The following is a 21,458-nucleotide window of genomic DNA, read 5'->3' on the forward strand; positions in this document are numbered from 1 at the left end:
CAACTCTTGATTTCAGCTCATGTCATGATCTCAGGATAATGAGATTCAGCCCCACAACAGGCACCACGCTCAGCAGATAGTCTGCTTGAGGAATCTCTCCCTTTGCCACTCCTCGAACTTGCACATGTGTAACCCTTGCACATGCACGTTTTCTCTCAAAAAAAAAAAAAAAAAACTTAAAAAAAAAAAGCCACCAGAAGGTTAAAAACCACAGATTTCATCTAACTTTAGGATTAAATCAGCCTCTAAGGAAGCATCTGGCTTAGGTTAGTTGCTCCTCAGAGACTGGATCAGAGTCAAACTGGCTTTTTCTTTTCTTTTCTTTTTAAGGTTTTATTTATTTATTCATGAGAGACACAGAGAGAAAGGCAGAGACACAGGCAGAGAGAGAAGCAGGCTCCACGCAGGGAGCCCGATGCGGGACTTGACCCCGGGTCCCCAGTATCATGCCCTGGGCCAAAGGCAGGTGCCAAACCGCTGAGCCACCCAGGTGTCCCCAAACTGGCTTTTTCAAAGTGGGACAATTGATATCAAACTGAGCAACTGAAGCTCACAAAAGAAGAAAATTTTCACATTTGCTGCTACTCACAAAAGAAGAAAATTTTCATTAGAATCAAGTAGTTAGGCTATCTAAACGGCTAACAGGTAATAAAATGGAATATGCAAAGAGTCTGAAAAAATCATACTGTGCTCAAGATTGGTTAAGATTCTATTTGTGCATAATGTTCAAATTTGAGCTTCATATTTTTAGAAAGACATGAATACTTTGGAAAAGATCCACAGGAAAAAACCCAAAAATGGTCAAAAGGTTTGAATACTTCCTCATCTTATAAGATGATTTACAGTGGCAAAAAAAAGAACAAAAGATTACTTAGTAGCAGACTTCAAATGTAGGAACAGATAGAAACCTACTGATTATCCATCTTCACTTACGACAGATCCACAGAAACTAGATTAAATTTCCTCATCTCTCAGGAGGAGCCAGACTGCATGATTATTAAGTTCTCTATTAGTTCTAAAATTTTATGATGTCCTGATTTTTGATAGGTACATTAGTTGAGAAAAGCTATTATCTCTATTTCTTTCCTTGTTTAAACATTCATAGCACAAATATTTAGACTAAAAATAACGAAATATTTCCTTATTGTGGAGGTATTAGGGAATCAAATTAAAATCTGTGAAATGTCCATTTTCTTCCTACCTCATCCTCTCCTTTCTTTCCACCCCCCCACCCCACTCATATTACATTAAAATAGTTGAGTTGCAGTCTAGCCTGAAGGCAGGAGAATGAGCAAGATGAATTCTTAAATTCCCTTTAGCCCGATGATGCTATGATTGAACTATTTCTCATATACCAAAGATAGAAGGTTATAAGTGTAATGCATCCCTTGCACCTAAGCCCTTTACTGGCCCCCTTCTCAAATGCTAAAGTGGGTAATTCTATCTCCATATTAACTTAATGGTGACCTACTGAGTAACTGATGAAGACTAAAGGCAAATTTCAAAAAAAATCTGTTTAACATATAAAGTTTAAGTAATAATTCTGTATTTTAGAACTCCAAATTATGTTGGCAGAAATAACATATCCCAAACAGAAAGGAACATTTTGTAACATGGAAGAGGTGAGAAAAAATAGAGATATAAACAGTTTTAAAATCATGTCTGTACTCTCATACTCTTATTTTCCACATATGGAAACTGAGGCATTGCCTTGTGGAAAACTTAACACTAAAATGGAAAAGAAGAATGTGATAAAGTAAGGAAATCCTAAAAACTCTACACAACTAGAAAAAAAACCAAAATTTCTTAAATAGCATTTATGTTCTCTTAAAAAGCCTATTAAGTATATACTAATATTTTATTTTTTAAAGATTATTCATTTATTTGAGAGAGAGAGACAGATAGTGAGAGAGAGCACAAGCAGGTGGGAGAGAGAGAAGTAGGCTGAGCAGGAAGCCTGACACAGGCTATTCCCAGGATCATGACCTGAGACGAAGGCAGATGCTTAACCCACTGACGCACCCAAGCGCCCCTATACTAATACATTATTATTGGAGATTATCAGAAAGCAATACCACTAAATTTGTATATATATATTTTTACAAGAAGTAGTATTAGGTTTGAACCTAAATTTCTCTTTATCATTTTCAAGGTATAGAATGCTACGACTAACACTACCCAAAACTAGGGTTATTAAATTCCCCCATAAATTGCTCTGACATCCCCCCAAAGTGGTGTTAAAATGCGCAGAAGTGTCCATTTCAAAGCAAAGCTATCCCTCCATTCCTTCATAAAAGATTTAAGCTAAAGAAAAACAGAAAGAAAACCCAACAGCTGAAGACAACATCAGGCTATTTATAAGTCTTCTCCCAGTCCCCCAGACACCCTCACATGGGGGCTATAAACAGCTAACCAAAATATCTTTGAGGCTCTCATATCCACACCCACTGACACAAGTAGAGCTGAACCCACAGTGAAACTAGACTTCAGTTTCCTTTAGCAAGTATGTGCCTCTGATAGTAAACTGGAGTAAATGTAACAGTAATAAAACATTAAAAAAAAAAAGAAGAATCATACCTTTTTCTCCAACAAATGGTAAAGACCATGTGAAGACATCCATAAAATTGGGCAACCAGTAAGGATGTGGAGAACAGTTAAATTGTCGAATATTCATCACATTATTTTCATACTTTAATACAGCAGCTGTAAGATAAGTTCGAATGTGAATGTAACAATTTGTCTTTAGCTCCAAAACTCTAACACATATAAAAGCAAAAAAAAAAAAAAAAAAAAATACTGTTTTAAAGGGGTGGGGAATCAAGGGGTGAACTGAATGAGGACTAGTAGAGGGAGACAGGAACTAATTTTTAGTAATAATGCATTTTTGTTTTTAACACACTTTTATGTAGAGCATAGTCAGATAGATACTTATTATTAATGAAATTTCCAGATTATTTCTAGAATGTTTTACTTTATAAATCAATGACGAACATGCACTAAATCCAAAATTGTGAAAACTCAATTTTTAGATATAACATAGAATGGCAATGAGCAATTTTCTAGGTTTAAAAGTTCATACAAGTTGGAGGAATTTAAAAGGATCTTTTTAGTTATGGGCAACCTAAAAAGTCTAGCTGATGGTAATAAAGCAAAAAACAGAAACAAAAGCAAAACAAAACCCAGGGAAAAAAACAGTTCTTTATGATTGAATGAATGTATTTATTTCATTTAATATGGGAATTCAAGTGAAACTAGTACAAAGAAATATCTCATTTCAATATTTTTTCAAAGAAAAAATTCCATTAAAAATACCAAAAAAGAAAGTATTTAACCAAATAACCCAAGGGTAACATACTCATCTCAATTACAAGTATCTTTCTGAAGTTTCAGTATGTGAAAAGAAATAGTATCTTAAATTAACTACATAGATTTCAGCCACTGGTTGTATTATTTTATGGAATACTGGGTTAGATTCTAATCTAAGCTCTAGCACATACTAATTTTGTAATGCTTGGTAAATCATTTAACTGACCTGTTTCTCATTTATAAAATAGGACTAATATGTCCACCTTGACTACCTCAGAAGTTTGTTTTACGATCAGAGAATGTATTTCACGTGAAAGTATTAAAAAAATTGTAAAATGCTTTGTAGACATTATAGTAATTAGATGGTTCCTTTTTCTTCTGTTTTAATGAAAAGCACAAAAATGCAGATATTAAATTCCAAGATTTGGGATTGTAGCTAATACATAGTCACAAGCAATATACTCTTTCCCTTATGAAATAAAAGTACTTTAAACTTAGCCTCAGAATTTAAGGAATGATACCAAGTTTTCAGCTTTAAAACAAGAGAGAGAATCTAGAAAATTGCTTTACAGATGGAATGAAACATTACAAACATATCCATACCATGTAAACACTCAAATCATTAACACTAATGTACAGACTAACCATTACTAAGAGACATTTGATTTTGACAAGACAGATTCAATGGTTTGAGTTTCTTTTCTGAATACTCAGAAAAGTGATCCCTTTACCCCGTAAATCAAACTAACAGAGGACAACCAATAAGACAATAATCAACTGAGCACTGAACACTAAGTCCTGCAACACTGACAAGGAGAGGTCATAGTTGAGGTATTAGAGCACTGGTAGAAAGTTAAACATAGCACTCTATTCTGTTCTTGAGAATGAAGTCAAAACTTAGATACATTTCTCCTTAAAAGTGAAGACACACATCATTAGGTGACTTCCTTAGAAATTTTGAAATTTGTAAACCAAACTAGAATTTAAAAGAATATTTTAGTACTGGCATAATCCTTAGAGGTTGCACTAACACTAGCTTCTGAAGACGAACAACTCAGTCAATGGTATGGGTTTTTTGGTAATTAATACAGTATTAAGTTTTGTAACATGTTCTGTATCAAAGTTACCATATAGCATGCTACCATTTGATTTCAGGCAAATGTTTTAATCTTTTAACCATCATCTCCAATAATCAAAGAAACTGTTCTGTTTCTCTTTTGAACTTCATGACCCATATTTAGCAATGACCTCATTATCTCTCTAATACTTTTAAAAGTCTTTAACCTTCTGTTCTTTCCTCCTGGCACATCTGCTCCAGTGACCCTAGAAACTATGGCATAGTCAACTGAATTCCAGACATGTCAAGACAGAACAGGAGCTGGCTTCTTAATTTCCTCTTCTGAAAATGTGAACTACATAAACATACCCAAGCTCATCTTCAATTTCTTTGGCACACACTTAACTAGATTAAGATCCTTTGGTATTATCTGTCAATAAGCTATCTATGTTCAAAGTTAAATGAAATCAAATTATTATAGACAGATCAAATCTGGAAAGAAGAAGAGGGAATGGAAACTAGTGGAATAGAAGGTAAAGAAAAAAGATGCTAAGAAATAAAGGAAGAAAGAACAGTAAAAAGAAAAGAAAGGGAAGAATATATTCCTGAAAGGAGGCCAGAGTGAATTAATCAAAGTTCAACTATAATCTTCAGAGTGCAATGATAAGACTGTGGAGGTAAAAGTAGGGAATAAGGAAGGAAAAGAGAATCTAGATCAGTGAACATTAAACAAGAAACATGATAAACTAAATTAACTATACAGTGCAAATACACAAAATGGTCAAAGCAGCAGCAGCAGCTTTATGCAACAAGAAAACATTCTCTTGATTATAAGGGGAAAGATTTAAGAAAGGGGAATTTGAGAAAATCATGTTTGGTTTCTTGACTAAATTCAGAACATTCTTTTATAAGATAGCTTTTATGAGCAACAAGTTGTGGAATGGTCACATATTATTTAAGTTTCACATTTTGGATTTTTATTTCTTGTTCTCTCCCCTCCCTTATATCTTATACTTTTTTATAACGAGATTTGGATAGTTACAGTTTCAAACAATGCCTCTTTTCTATTATTTTCAAAAAAAAATAAGTCAATTAAAAAGCTAAGTTGTGTAACAATTTTTTTTATCAACAACATCTTACCTTTATTATTGTAGACATCTAAGTAATTAGGTGCCGAAAAAATTGTTATTAATGAAGGGAACCCTGTAGTTTGACTTTTTCTGTACATTCTATAGCTGTAAAACAAATAGCTTAATATGCATCGTAAAGCATCAATCATGAGTTACTAAGTTTGATTTGTACATAAGGTGTTAATTTGGGTCAGGGAAACAGAATTCTTACCCTGCATCTTGAGCTTCATGAGCTCTAATAATCGATAACAAATTATTGTTTTGCAAAAATTCACACACTGCTGGATAGCTGTGGGGGAAAAAAAGTAAATTAAGTAAAATAATGGTTTTCTATATGAAACATTTACTATTTTAACAACTAAAATGTGTTTAATCTTGGATATTTTTCCTTACTTATAAAAATAAGAACATCCTCGAACTGTATTGTGACTAAAATGTTCCTGTGATTTTTCATTTCCAAAATCTTCAGAAGGATCGGACCATAGCAAGTCACACATTGGTCCAAATGCAGGTGGCTCTTTGAATCTATCTAACTGTGAAAGAAAGAAAAGAAAGACACAAAGAACAGAAATAACTTGTCAAAAAGTGAGAATAGAATGGACACAGGAAAGTGGTACCAACTTTGAATACTGTCCATACTATATTGTTCTGAATGGTTAGAAGATATTTCCTTAAAATATTAGTATATTAATTTTTACCATTACCTAATCTTCGCAGTGAAGAGAAGTTTGAAGCTTTTACTCTCTACCCAACAAAGTACTATAAATAGGAATCATCTCGGAACTACAATATATACTCACTCTCCTAATATCATCCAGTGTGTGTATTTCTGGTGAAAGTCCACCATGAACACAAAGAAATTGTTGATTTAAAAGTGCAGCAAGAGGCAGGCTATCAAAAGCTTCCATACATGCTTCATAGACTCTTTCTGAGTATTTAATTTTACCTAGAAAAAAGAAAAAAGAATTGATAATCACATTACTAGTTGATCATTTTGAAGATAGATAGATATAGATAGATAGACAGACAGACTAGTAAAACCAAGGCAAGAAAACTATAAGACACAGAAAACAACCAAGTGGTGGCCATGGGTTGAAAGTGGGTATAGGGGTGATCATAAAAAAGGGAGGAAGAAGAAATTTATGGAATAATGAAACTTTTTTGTATCATGACTGTGGTAGTGGGCAGTTCTATGTATTTGTCAAAAGTCAGAACTAAACACTAAAAAGAGTGAATTTTACTGGATACAATTTTTTTAGAAGAGAAGTATCTTGCCCTATGAGAATCAATAAAATAGGCAGTATTACTGGTCTTATGAAGACAAAATATTTGCTGTCCCAACAATTTAATATGGATATGCAGCAGATCATCATAAAATATTACTTAAATAAGTCAAATCTCTAAAAATCTCTAAAACAGGGATGCCTGGGTGGCTCAGAGGTTGAGCATCTACCTTTGGCTCAGGGCGTGATCCTGGAGTCCCGGGATTGAGTCCCACAGCAGGCTCCCTGTATCCCGGGATCGGGGATCCCGGGATCGGGGATCAAGTCCCACATCTGGCTCCTTGCGTGGAGCCTGCTTCTCCCTCTGCCTGTCTTTGCCTCTCTTTGTGTCTCTCATAAATAAACAAAATCTTTGCGAAAAAAAAAATCTCTAAAACAGCTTAACTCTACCTTTATAGGCCAGGTAAGGCTAAATCAGAACTATACTTAAATAGTTTTAATACTTTATTTTATTCTAAGAGTCAGTGACTACTTTGTTGTTACAGGCAAGGCTACTACATCATCACAACAAAACTCAAGGTCCACCCAATAAAAAAAAAGAAGATATCTTATTCACGTTGGAACAAAGGGGTTCCTCTCATCTACAACAAATGCTTAAAATGGACAGTGAAGCATGAAGCCAAGAGACAAACTCCACCAAATCTGTCACTTACTTTTAAGGAGATTAACCTATACATCCCTTTGTTCCTTTATATCTTTAAAATTTCTGGCTATTTCATGTTTTTGCTGGAACTTTGGTGGGCGGTTTATTAATTATCTAAGAAAAAAGAGCTTAGTTCCTTTTCCCCTTTTAAATATTGTAACATTCAAATATGAGAAAATATATATCCAGCAACCAGAGGTTCCAAATTGGTAGTACCTTGTTTTCCAGCATTGTAATTTAATAAAATTTTAAACTGATTGCTGTTTGGTCAAGTATGCATTTTCCAAGTCTCAGCTTTTATCCATTTATTACCTTATTTTTTACTATTTTATTTTTTTATTTTTATTATGTTATTATTCATAACCTATTCATTTAGATTACCCACCTGATCTTGAAGTTATAGGACTCTGTGCCTTCTGCCATTACTCACCCACTGTATTTTTCTCCTTTTACTGGAAGTCTCTAGTAATATGATCTTTACTGGATCATGTTTTGAATCTCCATAATTCTGAAATTACTTCTACTTTTAGAACTTAACTCTAAACTTAATATAGTCATGAATATGAACTTAATAAGCACATAGTTAAAAGGTGTGAAAAAAGTCAAATACTGCTCTACATAATATTGTTGTTTCTGGCTTAGAAGCAACAATAGAAAGAAATAGGGTAAACATTGTAGGTTTAAGAATTTCAGTTCATTAATAGCATGTTTGAAACAATCTGCAATGATGACAGGATGAATAATTTAAGAATCTTCATGAGAGAGCTTCAATATTGGGGGACAAAAATCTCCAATGCAACAATAATTTTTTTCCTTTTGGTTTTTATTCTTCCTGTTAGAAAAAAAATCACTTAAACATTAAAGTTATATACAAAACTCAAAACAATTTCTAAATATAGCTATAAAATCAAACTTAATAGGAAACAATGAAATGAAAACATCTGAATAAAACACCATTAAGCACTAGAGAACTCTTGACAATAACACTCAAAGCTTTATATATTTGGACACAAAATCTGTTCTTACATGTTACACTGTAAAGTCTTACTACCCATTATCACTCCAAAAGAATACTGAGGAAATGAAAATATTTCTCATGACAATACTCACATTCCTGCTTAAAGGTAAAATATTCAGTAAGGTGTCTGCATTCATGATTGCCTCTCAGAAGAAATAATGTGCTTGGGTACAGAATCTTCAGGACCCATAAATATAAGACACACTGCAAAAGAAAACATTTTAAGTGAATTTACGAATTTACCTTTTCTTTTGATTTAGCTAAATTGTTTCATCTAACTCTATTGTCCTTACAATCTCTATTACTCTTTATTATCTTTTTGTCCTTTACTAAAATATAAGTTCCATGAAATCAGGGACTTTGTCATCTTATTCACCTCTCATCTTCTACCCCTAGAAAAGTACCTAGCAAATAGCAGCAGAGTAATAAACATTTGTTGAATGAGTCAATCTACTTAATTACTTTAGATTTACAGATTGTTTGTTATAAAAACAATTAGCATATTGGTATCCTTCTTAGGTCTATCAATAAATAAAATAATGTCAAAATAATAGCATCTACCATTTATTACTTACAACGTATCAAGCACCATATATTTAGTACTCCTCATTTATTCCTCAAGCAACCCTATGAAGTATGTAATATTATCTCTATTTTACAAATGAGGAAACTGAAGCAGAGTTCAAGTTAACTTATCTGAAATCATAAAACTTTTAAGTAATGCAGATAGGATTCTGATCCTCTGATCTTAAGCATTATGCCACACTGACTTATGAAGGCCAATAGCCATCTTTTATGTTTATTTTGTTGGTATGTTTGTTGCCTTACATGAGGTAGGTGCTTATTACCTAACTGATTCAAAGAAAGTATAATTTTAAAAAATTTTATTTATTTTTACCTTTTAAAAAAATCTTTTAATTTATTTTTTATTTTTTATTTTTTTTAAAGATTTTATTTATTTATTCTTGAGAGATAGAAGGAGAGACAGAGCCAGAGACACAGGCAGAGGGAGAAGCAGGCTCCATGCACCGGGAGCCCGACGTGGGATTCGATCCCGGGTCTCCAGGATCGCGCCCTGGGCCAAAGGCAGGTGCCAAACCGCTGCGCCACCCAGGGATCCCAAAAATCTTTTAATTTAAATTCAGTTAACTAATATATAATGTATTATTAGTTTCAAAAGAACTTTTAAGTTTTTTTTAAAAGTAAGCTCTGTACCCAATGTGGGGCTTGAACTCATGACTCCAAGATCAAGAGTCACATGCTCTACCAATTGAGCCAGCCAGATGCCCCTCAAAGAAAGTATAATTTCTTAAATAAGAAGAATTTTTAAACAGTTTAGCAGATGCTTTTCTCTAAATAGATTTATTTATATTATTTATATATATATGTGTGTGTATACATATATTTTTAGATTTTATTTTAAGCAATCTCTACACCGAACATGGGGCTCAAAGTTACAACTCCAAGATCAAGAATTATATGCTCTACCGAATGAGCCAGCCAGGCACCCCTCTAAACAGATTTAACATAAGAAACTCACATTTTACTTACTTGGTTTAAAAAAAGAAAATCAGGGCACCTCAGTGGCTCAGTCAGTTAGGTGTCCAACTCTTGATTTCAGCTCAAGTCATGATTTCAGAGTCATGGGATGGAGCTCAAGTTGAGCTCCACGCCCAGCACAGAGTCTGCTTGGGATTCTCTGTGTCCCTCTGCCTCTGCCCCTCCCCCTGCTCATGCTTATTTTCTCTCTCTAGAATACAATGTGGTTATTAAAAATGCTATAAAGAAATAAAATCTTAAAAAAAAAAGGAAAGACATTTCATATGGAAATTAACTTGGTTTACTGAATTTTATACAAAAAGAAAACAAACTTTATTTTTAACAAGTTAAGGTATATTAAAATGTAACTATTCACACCTTCATCTTATTCACAAGGAAAAAAAGAAATTAAGCCAGGGAAATACTTATTAAATTCTACCTGTCTTTTTTTCTTATTGTGATTCTTAATTATTTTCCTTTTCTAACAATAAATCTATTAAGAGTCAACCACAAAACACTCTAATACAAGGACATACACACCGATATGTTTAGTTACCAATAAGCTTCCTAAAATTGTTCATTTTGTTGTTTTTGTCAAAGCCCTCTATCTTTTTCTGTTAAGAAAGACCATCTTCTAGTTTCCTTGAAGCTTTGAGGGAAGTTTGAGGTGGGTAATGACAAAACTACAAATAAAGGAAGAACAACTCAGAGGTAAAATTCCTTAGGGAATTTAGGTCCACAGAGCCCTGAACTCCTTTCCCCATGAAGAATCCTAGCATAGCTAAGAAAGGAGGTTAAAAATACTGGAGAAGGGGATATAAACAACAGGAACCAGCATGGACATTCACCAGATAAAGCTTCAATTGTCTACTGGGAGAAGTGGTTAAGAGTATAGGCTGATGTGTCTAGACGGCTCTGCTCTGATTTCAGCTCAGGTCATGATCTCAGGGTCCTGGTCAGTGCAGAGTTTGCTGGAGATTCTCTCTCTCCCTCTCCTTCTGCCCCTCCCCTTGCTATGTCTCTCTAAAAAGAAAAATAGGCGTGAGTGGCTCAGTGGTTGAGCATTTGCCTCCAGCTCAAGGCGTAGTCCTGGGATCCAGTCCCGCATCAGGCTCCCCGGGAAGAGTCTGCTTCTCCCTCTGCCTCTGCCTCTCTCTCTGCGTCTCTCATGAATGAATAAATAAATAAAATCTTTTAAAAAAGAAAAATAAATAAAATCTTAAAAAAGAAAAAAAGAGTACAGGCTTAGAATAAGACTGGCTGTACTGCTTTCTAACAATGTGTCCTTGGGGAAGTTTTTAACCTTTCCAAGCCTCAGGTTCCTCATCTATAAAACAGATAAAATAACAGTACTTACCTCATAATGTTGTGAGGATTTAATTAATCAATGTGTGTTAAGTCCTTAGGATATGCTTGGAACATAATAAATGCTCAACACAACTATCTATTAGTAGAGCTTTTATCTAGCAATTTTACCTCTAAGAATCTACCCCAGAAATAATTTAGCAAGTATGCAAAAATGTATAAATAACCTAACTCAATGAAGCATCATTTGTAATGGCAAAAAATTAAGAACACCTTGAGTTTCTATTCTTTATTATTAATAAAATAATTAATAAAGAATCCATTAAATTAACTGTGGTTTGTTTATTCAATAGAATACAATGTGGCTATTCAAAATGCTATAAATTTATATATACTGACCTGGAAAGACATCACAGTATAGGGATATATGAAAAAAGCGAGTTACAGAACAACATTATAATATGGCCACATTTTCATTTTAAAAAAAGAAGAGAGAGATGCATATATTAGAAAATGCAAATTGTTCCATATTTACCTTATTTATATAATTAGAGAAATAAAAGGAGCAAAAAGAACCATGTACTGTTAAGTAATGATCAACAGGTCATTTTAATGCCTCTTAAGTTTTTTAAAAAGAAATGAATACTTCCACAATACACAAAAGACTTGGGTCTTAATAGCTATAGAAGGTGGAATAGAAGCACTAGGGTTTAAGCAATAAAAATATTATAGTATGTTTTATTTAATCAGAGAAAATTCAATTAATCTTTTTTCACATGGGGTAATGCCTGTAGGGGCAAGAGAGAGAGATAAATAGCACTAGCTCCTTAGGGCCACTAGATAACAGGACAATAAAGAACCTTCAGTTTGCATATAATTTCCACTGGGAAATATGGCAATTACAATTGCATAAACAAAGTAATACAAAGAAAATAGAATAGTTTGAAAAGCAGAAGAGAAGAAGCAGTAATTTTACCTAAAAACTTCAAAATAGCAGAGGTATTAAAAAGAACCCAATATAGGTATTTTAAGGAACTTATTTTACTAAGAATTAATGGAAATCATCTATGGTAACACTTAAAAAGCAAATTAAATGACAGTATATGATTATTACCTCTATACTAAAATAACCTCTGTCCACATAATCACCAAGAAAAAGGTATCGTGTATTAGCAGGTGATCCTCCTACTTCAAAAAGTTTCATCAGATCAAAAAATTGGCCATGGATGTCACCACACACTGAAACAAGAAGATTATTAGATATGAAAAAAAACTCTGAAATAACAAATTTTACTTAAGTTCTAATTTCTTTTACATAAGAGATAATGTAAATTCTATCAAGAAAGGTCTCAGAAGAAAGTCAGAGTCAATGAAGAGTACTAACAGGGATGATGTATACCCAGGTGTTCGTGTGCTCAAAATCTAGAACAAGATGTAACAAAAATAATGAAATTGGTAGTCAGTGACAAAATTTTCACCTAAAATTTATAAACTTCCTCTTTAGGAAGCCACACATCGGGTTTAGGATTACAAAATTATAATGGTGGCAGTGAAATCTCCATCCTAAGGCAATGCTTTCTATTGACTGCTATGCTAACATTGAGGTATTTGCCCCTACTAATTGACAGCAAAGTAAATAAGAATTTGTTGAATGAAATTGAATTATGGCCAACACAACTGATGAAACCTTCACAAAAGTATATTAGACCAATTTCTATACTCAGGTTACTTAGGAGCATGTTTATTCACTGAAAACAGGCAAAAACAAAAAACAAAAAAAATAATTTGGAAATTCAAGATAATGTCCTTGCAATATTAACTGAATATACCACAGATTGAAGGGTAAACAGCCTTATATCCAGACAACTAAATAATGGTATAATCTTAAAAAATAATATCCAAAACATAAACCAGTGTACCTGTAATTGGAGCCTCTACTTCTATCATGGTTTTCTCTCTCCGAAGGATGGCAGCACCCTCATTGATAATTCTAAGTGCAATTTCTTCATCTACCCGACCTTCTTTTACTAAGTGGTTCTTCAGAACATCAACCCTGGGTATCCCATCCATATCAAATACTTCTTCAGATGTCAAGCGATGTGTTGGGGGAAAAGGTACAGCTGCAATTTTTTTAATTAATAAAAAATAGATCATTATTAATATATTAACATAAAAACTAATCAGTGGATCTAGGTAAATAAAAGTAAAACCTGAAAAGCTGGAGTTTTTATTTCTTCCTCATTTGTTGGATAGAGGTGTTAATATTTTTAAGGGTTTTTAAAAAAAATAATCAAATTATATTTTAATTAATCTACATATAACCACATGTTCTTTGTTGAGAATTATTAGAGAAATGAACTTCCTCAAAAATTAAAAGCTCTTTCAGGGTAACTAGTTTTCTTTAAGCCATAACACTTTTTGGCAGAACTCTCAAATCATATTGTATAGATACTCTTTATCTTAAATGAAGTACAATAAATGTAAACTTAGTACCACATAACCATGAATAGAAAGAAATCCAAAATATAAGTTGAACTACCACATTTCTAAGAAAGTTAAAAGTGATGTTTTCTGGCCAACTTAAAAAAAACTTTTAGGGACATAGATAAAACAAATATTATACAATTTAAATTAACTTAGATGCACATATATATTTAAAACAGCATGAATAAATCATGATAATTTTGAAATACTGCTTTTTCTCCTACCTCCATGTTTCACAAAACACTTTCGTTCAAAATCTTTATGCTCATCTTTGGCATCACTGTATTCCTTATCATTGGAGTCATTTTTGAGTCATCTAACACTCTTTTCAAAGGCCAATCATTTTCATTTCCATTTAAATTTTTGATATAGCACTCTTTGAATACACATAAAATGCTATCACTGCAAATTTATCCTAAACCACAGTTCCCATATTTATTAATTATCAACTGCACTCCTTAAAACTGATATTTGTTAAATGGAATAGAAAACTATAAGGCCTATTTTCCATAGTATCTAGCACAATTATGAGGAATTTTTCTAGGAAAAATTACTATATGTTAAATTTATTAGATTCCTTTCTTGCTGACTCCAACAAGTAACCTCATTACACATTCAATATCAGTTTGAAGTAGTTTTGGGCTGTTGGCCAAATCGTACTTTGTTTTTCAAAATAAAGCCATAGAGAAATTTATAGTAAGAATCTACATATAGACTCAAATTAAGAAAAAACTCACTTTATACTCAGGCGTACAGTATATAGTATTTTCTTGATGTTTCACAGTCATCATGTAATGATCAATTACTATACAGAAGACTGGAAATGTATAGGACCAATTGCTTCTTCAAATTTCAACTTAAAAAACAAACTAAAATCAGGAGCCTGGGTTAAAATTATATGAATGACCTGAGAAAGAATAATTAATAACCATGTTCTATTTTACCAGGAAAAAAAAATTAGGAAGAACTCAATTCTTTAGAAGTGAGATAAGAACTAAGGCAGAAGGATGTCAACCAATTCTAAAAGACTTTGAAATTACTAATTCCTCGTTTTCTTTGATACTAAAATAAAATTTGAACTTACTTATTTTCTCTTCATTAGAACAATTCCCACTACTTTTCACATTTAAAACAAAGCATTAAAATACATTGTTTCCCTAAATACAGTATGTCTAGATTCTAATAAAATAAAAATCTCTGTCAAAGTATGTTTTTCTCCAGCTGAAGATTTAAACCAAATTTGCCCCATCAGTAAACCAATTATTTAAAAACTACAGATTTTAATAACAGATTACTAAATAAATCACAAGTTACTTTGGGACATTATAAAAATGAAAAGCTTAAATATCTCTTAAGTAAAAATTTTTGATATCAAGATGGGATCATATTTTTCTCATCAGGACAAGAGAATTTTTTTATCACTCTATTCAGAAAAACAGATACTGTTAAGATGCTGCATTCTAGATTATGTATACTTTCCTTTTTTTTTTTAATTTTTTTTTTAAATTTATTTATAATAGTCACATAGAGAGAGAGAGAGAGAGAGAGGCAGAGACACAGGCAGAGGGAGAAGCAGGCTCCATGCACCGGAAGCCCGATGTGGGATTCGATCCCGGGTCTCCAGGATCGTGCCCCGGGCCAAAGGCAGGCGCCAAACCACTGCGCCACCCAGGGATCCCTTATGTATACTTTCCAATAATCGACAACATAATTCCACTACTGGCTGAATTCTATTCAAAATAAAGAACTTCCTAAAAATCCAAATGGGAGACCATTCACCCCCTCAACTCAACCAGTCACCAGTGTTACTGAATGTTTTCATGCACGTTGTGAATGCTCCACTGCAATTCACATGGAGGTATTGCCCCCTCTTTTACCAACAGCCAAAATGTCTTTATTCACTTGAGAAAAGGCACACATTGCCTCCATACTCATAGGTAAGTCATTCATAGACCTATGCTTTTCCACTTCTTTTTCAACTCAAGCATGTTTTTTTTTTTTTTAAAGATTATTTATTTATTCATGAGGGACACACAGAAAGAGGCAGAGACATAGGTAAGGGAGAAGCAGGCTCCCTGCAGGAGCCCTATGTGGAACTAAATACCAAGACCCAGGGATCACGACCTAAGCCAAAGGCAGAAGCTCAACCACTGAGCCACCCAGGTGCCCTACTTTTTTTTTTTTTTTTTAAGGATTTTATTTATCCATTTGAGAGAGACAGCATGAGAGAGACAGAGAGAACTCGAGCATGAGACAGGGCAGGGGGAGAGAGGGAAGCAGATTCCCGGCTGAGCAGGGAGCCGGACCCCCAGGTCTTGATCCCAGGACCCTGTGATCATGACCTGAGCCAAAGGCAGAAGACAGATGCTAAACTGACTGAGCCACCCAGGTGCCCCAACACATGCTTTTACATTTCAAGGCTAGCTGGAATACAGGTGGAAGGGTGAAGAAATGAAATGAATAAATGAAAGTAGATGAAAACTACAGAAAATCACTATGGTTCTAACAACACAACACTGAAAGAAAATGAAGTAAAAGAGTACATTTTAATATGTCAGTAAATAAGGCATGTGGAAAGGTATAAGAGGGAAAAAGCTTGTCCTCTTTGGAGGCAGGAGAAAGGAACTGTGGCAGGTGATCTGACCAGGCAAAAGAAAACCAACCAAATAGGATTTAGCCTCATGGGGATTAATTATTGACCCTACTGGTCAAGAGAGTCAGAAATTTTTTTCATCAAATATTAACTTTCAACTACTCTGTTTTGCAATTTCTAAGGCATTTTAAAGCATCCCCATCTATTTTCAGGCTTTTCAAATTTTTTCTTTTTATTTCGAAATCATCTTCAGTCAATTATTCCTGCTTTTTTAGGATTTTCTTCCTATATATTTTTTTCTCTTTATTTTCAGACTATTTTTCCTACTCTTCTATATTTGTGATAGGGAAAAAGCAGAGCTTAAATGTATGTAAATGTAACATAAATGGTCAATAACCGAAATGGCTAAAAAGGAAGATTAGCCGGAATTAGCTAAAGAGCTACAAAATAATCTCAAATCACAAAGTTTCCAACACTAGAAAACCTGATTTGGTAGTATTACTTTGACCAAACTGTTTTGTTGAGAAATTTCCTTTAATCCAAATTTTGGCATGAAGCACATATCTGTAGAGTAATCAATAACATTCACAAATTAATTTCATCCAGATTTAATGCATGGTGGCTGAAAAAAAAAAAAGAGTCTAAAGTTTTAATTTAGGAAGTTGGAAAAATAAACCAGGGATACTTATTGATCAGGGATGGGGAAAGGGCATAGATATTACTTTTTCTATGACTGGGTTAGGAATCCTAGAAATCAACTAATCCTGTTCCCCAACTCTAAGCAAAAGCTACAAATTATTATTAGCCCCTTGAGGCCACCAACAACAGGAGTGCCTGCAGCCTTTGCCAACTGACCAGCTTTACTATAAAGTACCAGAGGCCTAGGCCTCTCTTCTTTAACATTAATGGCACTATCCAAATAAATTCTGAATTTTTCTGTATTTCTTTTACACCATGCCATCTCTGGCAGTTCTTCTCCCTCTCAATCCTTTTCATTTAGGCCTCCAGAATTCCCATTATGTATTTTTTAACTCACCTCTCTCCCCATACACATATACACACAGCCTCTTCAGATCTTCACATAATGCTATCATCTCTCTAGCTTAATTAAATCTTAGTTACTGAAGGACAGCACTTTTCAAACTTTTTTCAAAATGGATGCTGCATATTTTTCCACACTCCACTACTATCACCTTCTGGTGATAAGGCTTCAGTCTTAGTGCAGCTCCATATTACCACTTCCAATTTCATCACTCCAATGAAGAAAAAAATACCTTCTCCTTTGAGGTTCATGCCTTCCAGCTAGTTTATCCTTGTCCCTTCCATCTACTTAACCTTCTAGTCATCTCTCACATCCAACTCTGGTTCCTGGCTTGCAAGCCTTCTCCACTCTATCCCATCATCGACATCCATGTGGGATGATCTACATAAAACTTAACCGCAGTATTTGAGCTCCATTCCACTTCAATTCCTCAGCCTTGCCCATAGTTACTCTCTGCCTCTGAAACCTGAACTGCAATCTCTCTCTCACTCCATGATTGAAACCTCCTATCCTTCCAATCCCCCTCCACTACTCCCTCTGTTCTTCAATTGTATTAAGAAACTGGAGGGGCACGTGGATGGCTCAGTCAGTTAAGCGACTGACTCTTGATTTCGGCTCAAATCATGAGTCAGGGTCCCAAGATGGAGCCCCATGTCCCGCTCTGAGCTCAGCAATCTGCTTGTCCCTCTCCCTTGCTCCTATCACTACTCTCTCTCTCAAACAAAGCAATCAAATCCTTGAAAGGAAGGAAGAAGGAAAGAACGAAAGAAAGAAAGAAAGAAGCTGGACAGCCCCTCCTTATCAATTCCCTTCTGGGTATCTTTGTTTCTTACAGTTTTAAAGGTATTCCACCATCCACCCGCCTTTTAAAAAAATTTTTTTATGGGATCCCTGGGTGGCGCAGCGGTTTGGCGCCTGCCTTTGGCCCAGGGCGCGATCCTGGAAACCCGGATCCAATCCCACATCGGGCTCCCGGTGCATGGAGCCTGCTTCTCCCTCTGCCTGTGTCTCTGCCTCTCTCTCTCTCTGTGTGTGACTATCATGAATAAATAAATAAAATCTTAAAAAAAAAATTTTTTTATGTATTTACTCATGAGAGACAGAGACAGAGAGAGGCAGAGAGAGGGAGAAGCAGGCTCCATGCAGGGAGCCCGACAGTGGGACTTGATCCCAGGTCTCCAGGATCCAGCCCTGGGCTGAAGGCGGGGCTAAACTGCTGAGCCACCCGGGCTGCCCCATCCACCCACTTTTTAAACATCTTAAATTACTTTGCCCTTTTGTCCTCTTCTACCTAAGGGAAAAATGCCAAGTCTTGGATGAGTTGGGTTCTAAACTTGGGTGCTTACTATAAAGTTATCAAAATGGCCCAGTGCTACTACAAATTCACCATCTCCAACTGAGTCATGGGCATTCCCCAGCAATCCTATTAAACATTCTCTCTCCCATGCTCCTCAGTGAAGATTTCAAATAGTCCCCCCTTTTTCTTGAACCCTTTACTCACTTTATCTCTTAGTTATCAAATTTGTGTCCAATTTCAGAGAAAATCAAGGCCTTCAGACCAAACTTCACTTTTTTGCTCCTCTCCATCCACATCCACACCAGTATGCATCTTTAAACTTCTCCCCATCTCAGGCAAGAAGTACTCCTCCTATCCTTTACTAAAGGATCCCACTGCATCCCACTCCCCCACCCTCTTAATTTCAATCACCCTCCTCATCTCTCCCATGGTCCTACTGTTTTGTCTGCCTCTGGCTCTCTTTCCTTTGAGCATATAAACATACTTACATGTCTTTAAGGTCTTAAAAATCCAAACAAGAAATTTTCCCTTACTCCTCATCCCTGTTTCTACCCTGGATCTTCTCTGAAGAGCACTGTCTTTCATCACTACATACCTGGTGATTGGAACATTGTTACTAATGAATGTTTACTGGATTAATGATATAGTTTCTAAAACATATCTTGACACTAATTTATATAGTAATGACAATAAATTTATACTGCTTTATTTACAGTTTATAAAATATGTACTTTTACATACATAAACCGATATTCTCAGAGGCATCCTTGGAGTTTGGTAGGGCAGATTTTGTCACCACTTCAGAAATGGGATAAGAGGTTCAGAGACGTTAAATGGATTTCTCAAGGGGTAAGAGGTAGAACCATGGTTGAAATTGAGGTCTTCAGGGCAGCCCAGGTGGTTCAGCGGTTTAGTGCCGCCTTCAGCCCAGGGCATGATCCTGGAGACCCAGTATTGAGTCCCACGTCGGGCTCCCGGCATGGAGCCTGCTTCTCCCTCTGCCTGTGTCTCTGCCTTTCTCTCTCTCTCCCTTTCTCTCTCTCTGTCTCTCATGAATAAATAAATAAAATCTTTTAAAAAAAAAAAAAGAAAGAAAGAAAGAAATTGAGGTCTTCAGAATGTTACTCCAATACAATCTGCTTTATACCAACAAAATGGCAACACTCTTCTGAGTCATCAAAAGTTTTCTCATCATGAAAATAGGTATAACCCACTCTCAGTGCCAGGAGTAGAAGCATGCATTGGCCACATGCTCTAAGAAAAGATTCAATAAATCCTACAGCACAGTCTTCAAACTTTCAAGGTACCCCTTGGATTCCTTTGAAATCTGTGGTAGTTGTTTGAATGTAGCACCTTCCCTCAAAACTGGTTCCCCCTTCCTGTCTTATTTTTGACATGGTTATCACCATTCTGTCACTGGAACTTAAAATTTTAGTGTCATTGTTCTCTCTCAGGACTCCCAAGTCCTACTGATTCTTCAAATTCTTTTCATTTACACACACCCCCATTGCTGCGATGCTAGTCAAGTCTTATCACTTTGTGTACTAAAAAAAATCTAACTCAGCTCTACTTTCCCTCCCTGTTGACTGTATAAAACACTGCTAGATTAACCTACTCAAAAATTTGGGGTAGTCTCTTAAGAACTAAAGAATAAAAGGGAGGAAGTCTCAAACTTATTTCTAAGGTCCTTCATTTGACCATTCCCAGTCTTTTACATATCATTCCAATCTTTGCCTCCAACTACAATTGTTCAATTTAATCAATCCTTAAAGCAAAATTAGTTTGTTTCCTTCAAAAGTTGTATTCTTCTACCTGTTCCCACAACCAATCATTGATCCAATATATCTGCTTCCAATATTCAGAATTTGCATATCTGGTTTCTCTCTTTCCCTTAATTCATGCCTTGTCATTCTGCACTTGGTCCTCAGATGTTGAATAAGGACTCTTCCCCCCTAGAATTACTACAATTTTTTCATTTTGCCCACTCTACAACACTCAGAATACTCTAAAATGTTATAATCTTCTGACACCTTGATTTAAGCCTCTCCCTTCCTAATATTTTGTTCTACACAATACCATGTTACCTTTCAAAAACCAAGATACTGGATCATTCTTCTATTTTAAAACCTTCAATAATAATGATGATGTCTACCACTGGTTAAGTATTCATCATGTGCCAGGCCATGCACTGAGGTACATACTTCACATGGTCTATCTCCATTAATCCTTCAAGAACCCCATTAATAATACTTTATTAACTCTATTTTACAGATGAGAACATTGAAGCTTGGTGATATTAAGTATCTTGTCCACACAGTGAAAAGGTTATCAAGATAAAGTTAGGAGTCAAACCCAGGCCAATTCCAAAGCCTCTTAATCATCCAGAAGCTACACTGCTTATTAGCTTAAGTGTCAGCTCCTCAACTTAGTGTACAAAAGACTGTTTCCAACTTCATCTTCTGCCACTTGTCGCCAAGCACTTTACACACTACTGTCACACATTTTCAAGCTTTTTTTTTTTTTTTTTTTCAAAACTCCATGCCTTTCTGCTGTTTTCTCTACTCTAGTCCTACCCTCTATCTGGAAAAATTCTACTCATCCTTCAAGGCACACCTCAAAACATAAATCCTCTCATTGTTGCTTTTTATCCAAATAAGGGAGTCAACTCCTTCTTTACAGTTCCAATAGCCTCTGTACATACTTTTTCTATTTACTTCCAATAATGTCTCCCCCACTAGACTGCCAGCACTCCGAGATAATC

The 21,458-nt window shown here is 35.0% G+C and overlaps 1 protein-coding gene across 7 annotated transcripts in view; it reads right to left on the reverse strand.

The window, feature by feature from the left end:
- The window catches only part of PPP3CB (protein phosphatase 3 catalytic subunit beta), a 52,441-nt gene that overhangs the window by 25,584 nt on the left and 5,399 nt on the right, over positions 1-21,458 (reverse strand). For all 7 annotated transcript variants that reach the window (XM_026004571.2, XM_072755095.1, XM_026004562.2 and 4 more), the window contains exons 2-9: positions 13,201-13,401; positions 12,396-12,520; positions 8,530-8,641; positions 6,294-6,439; positions 5,887-6,026; positions 5,705-5,782; positions 5,504-5,598; positions 2,578-2,703 (exon numbers count right to left, since the gene is read on the reverse strand). In XM_026004571.2, coding sequence (XP_025860356.2) covers positions 2,578-2,703; positions 5,504-5,598; positions 5,705-5,782; positions 5,887-6,026; positions 6,294-6,439; positions 8,530-8,641; positions 12,396-12,520; positions 13,201-13,401 — 1,023 coding nt within the window. The remainder of the gene's footprint in view (positions 1-2,577; positions 2,704-5,503; positions 5,599-5,704; positions 5,783-5,886; positions 6,027-6,293; positions 6,440-8,529; positions 8,642-12,395; positions 12,521-13,200; positions 13,402-21,458) is intronic.

Source organism: Vulpes vulpes, chromosome 4, assembly GCF_048418805.1.
Source record: "Vulpes vulpes isolate BD-2025 chromosome 4, VulVul3, whole genome shotgun sequence".
NCBI lineage: Eukaryota > Metazoa > Chordata > Mammalia > Carnivora > Canidae > Vulpes > Vulpes vulpes.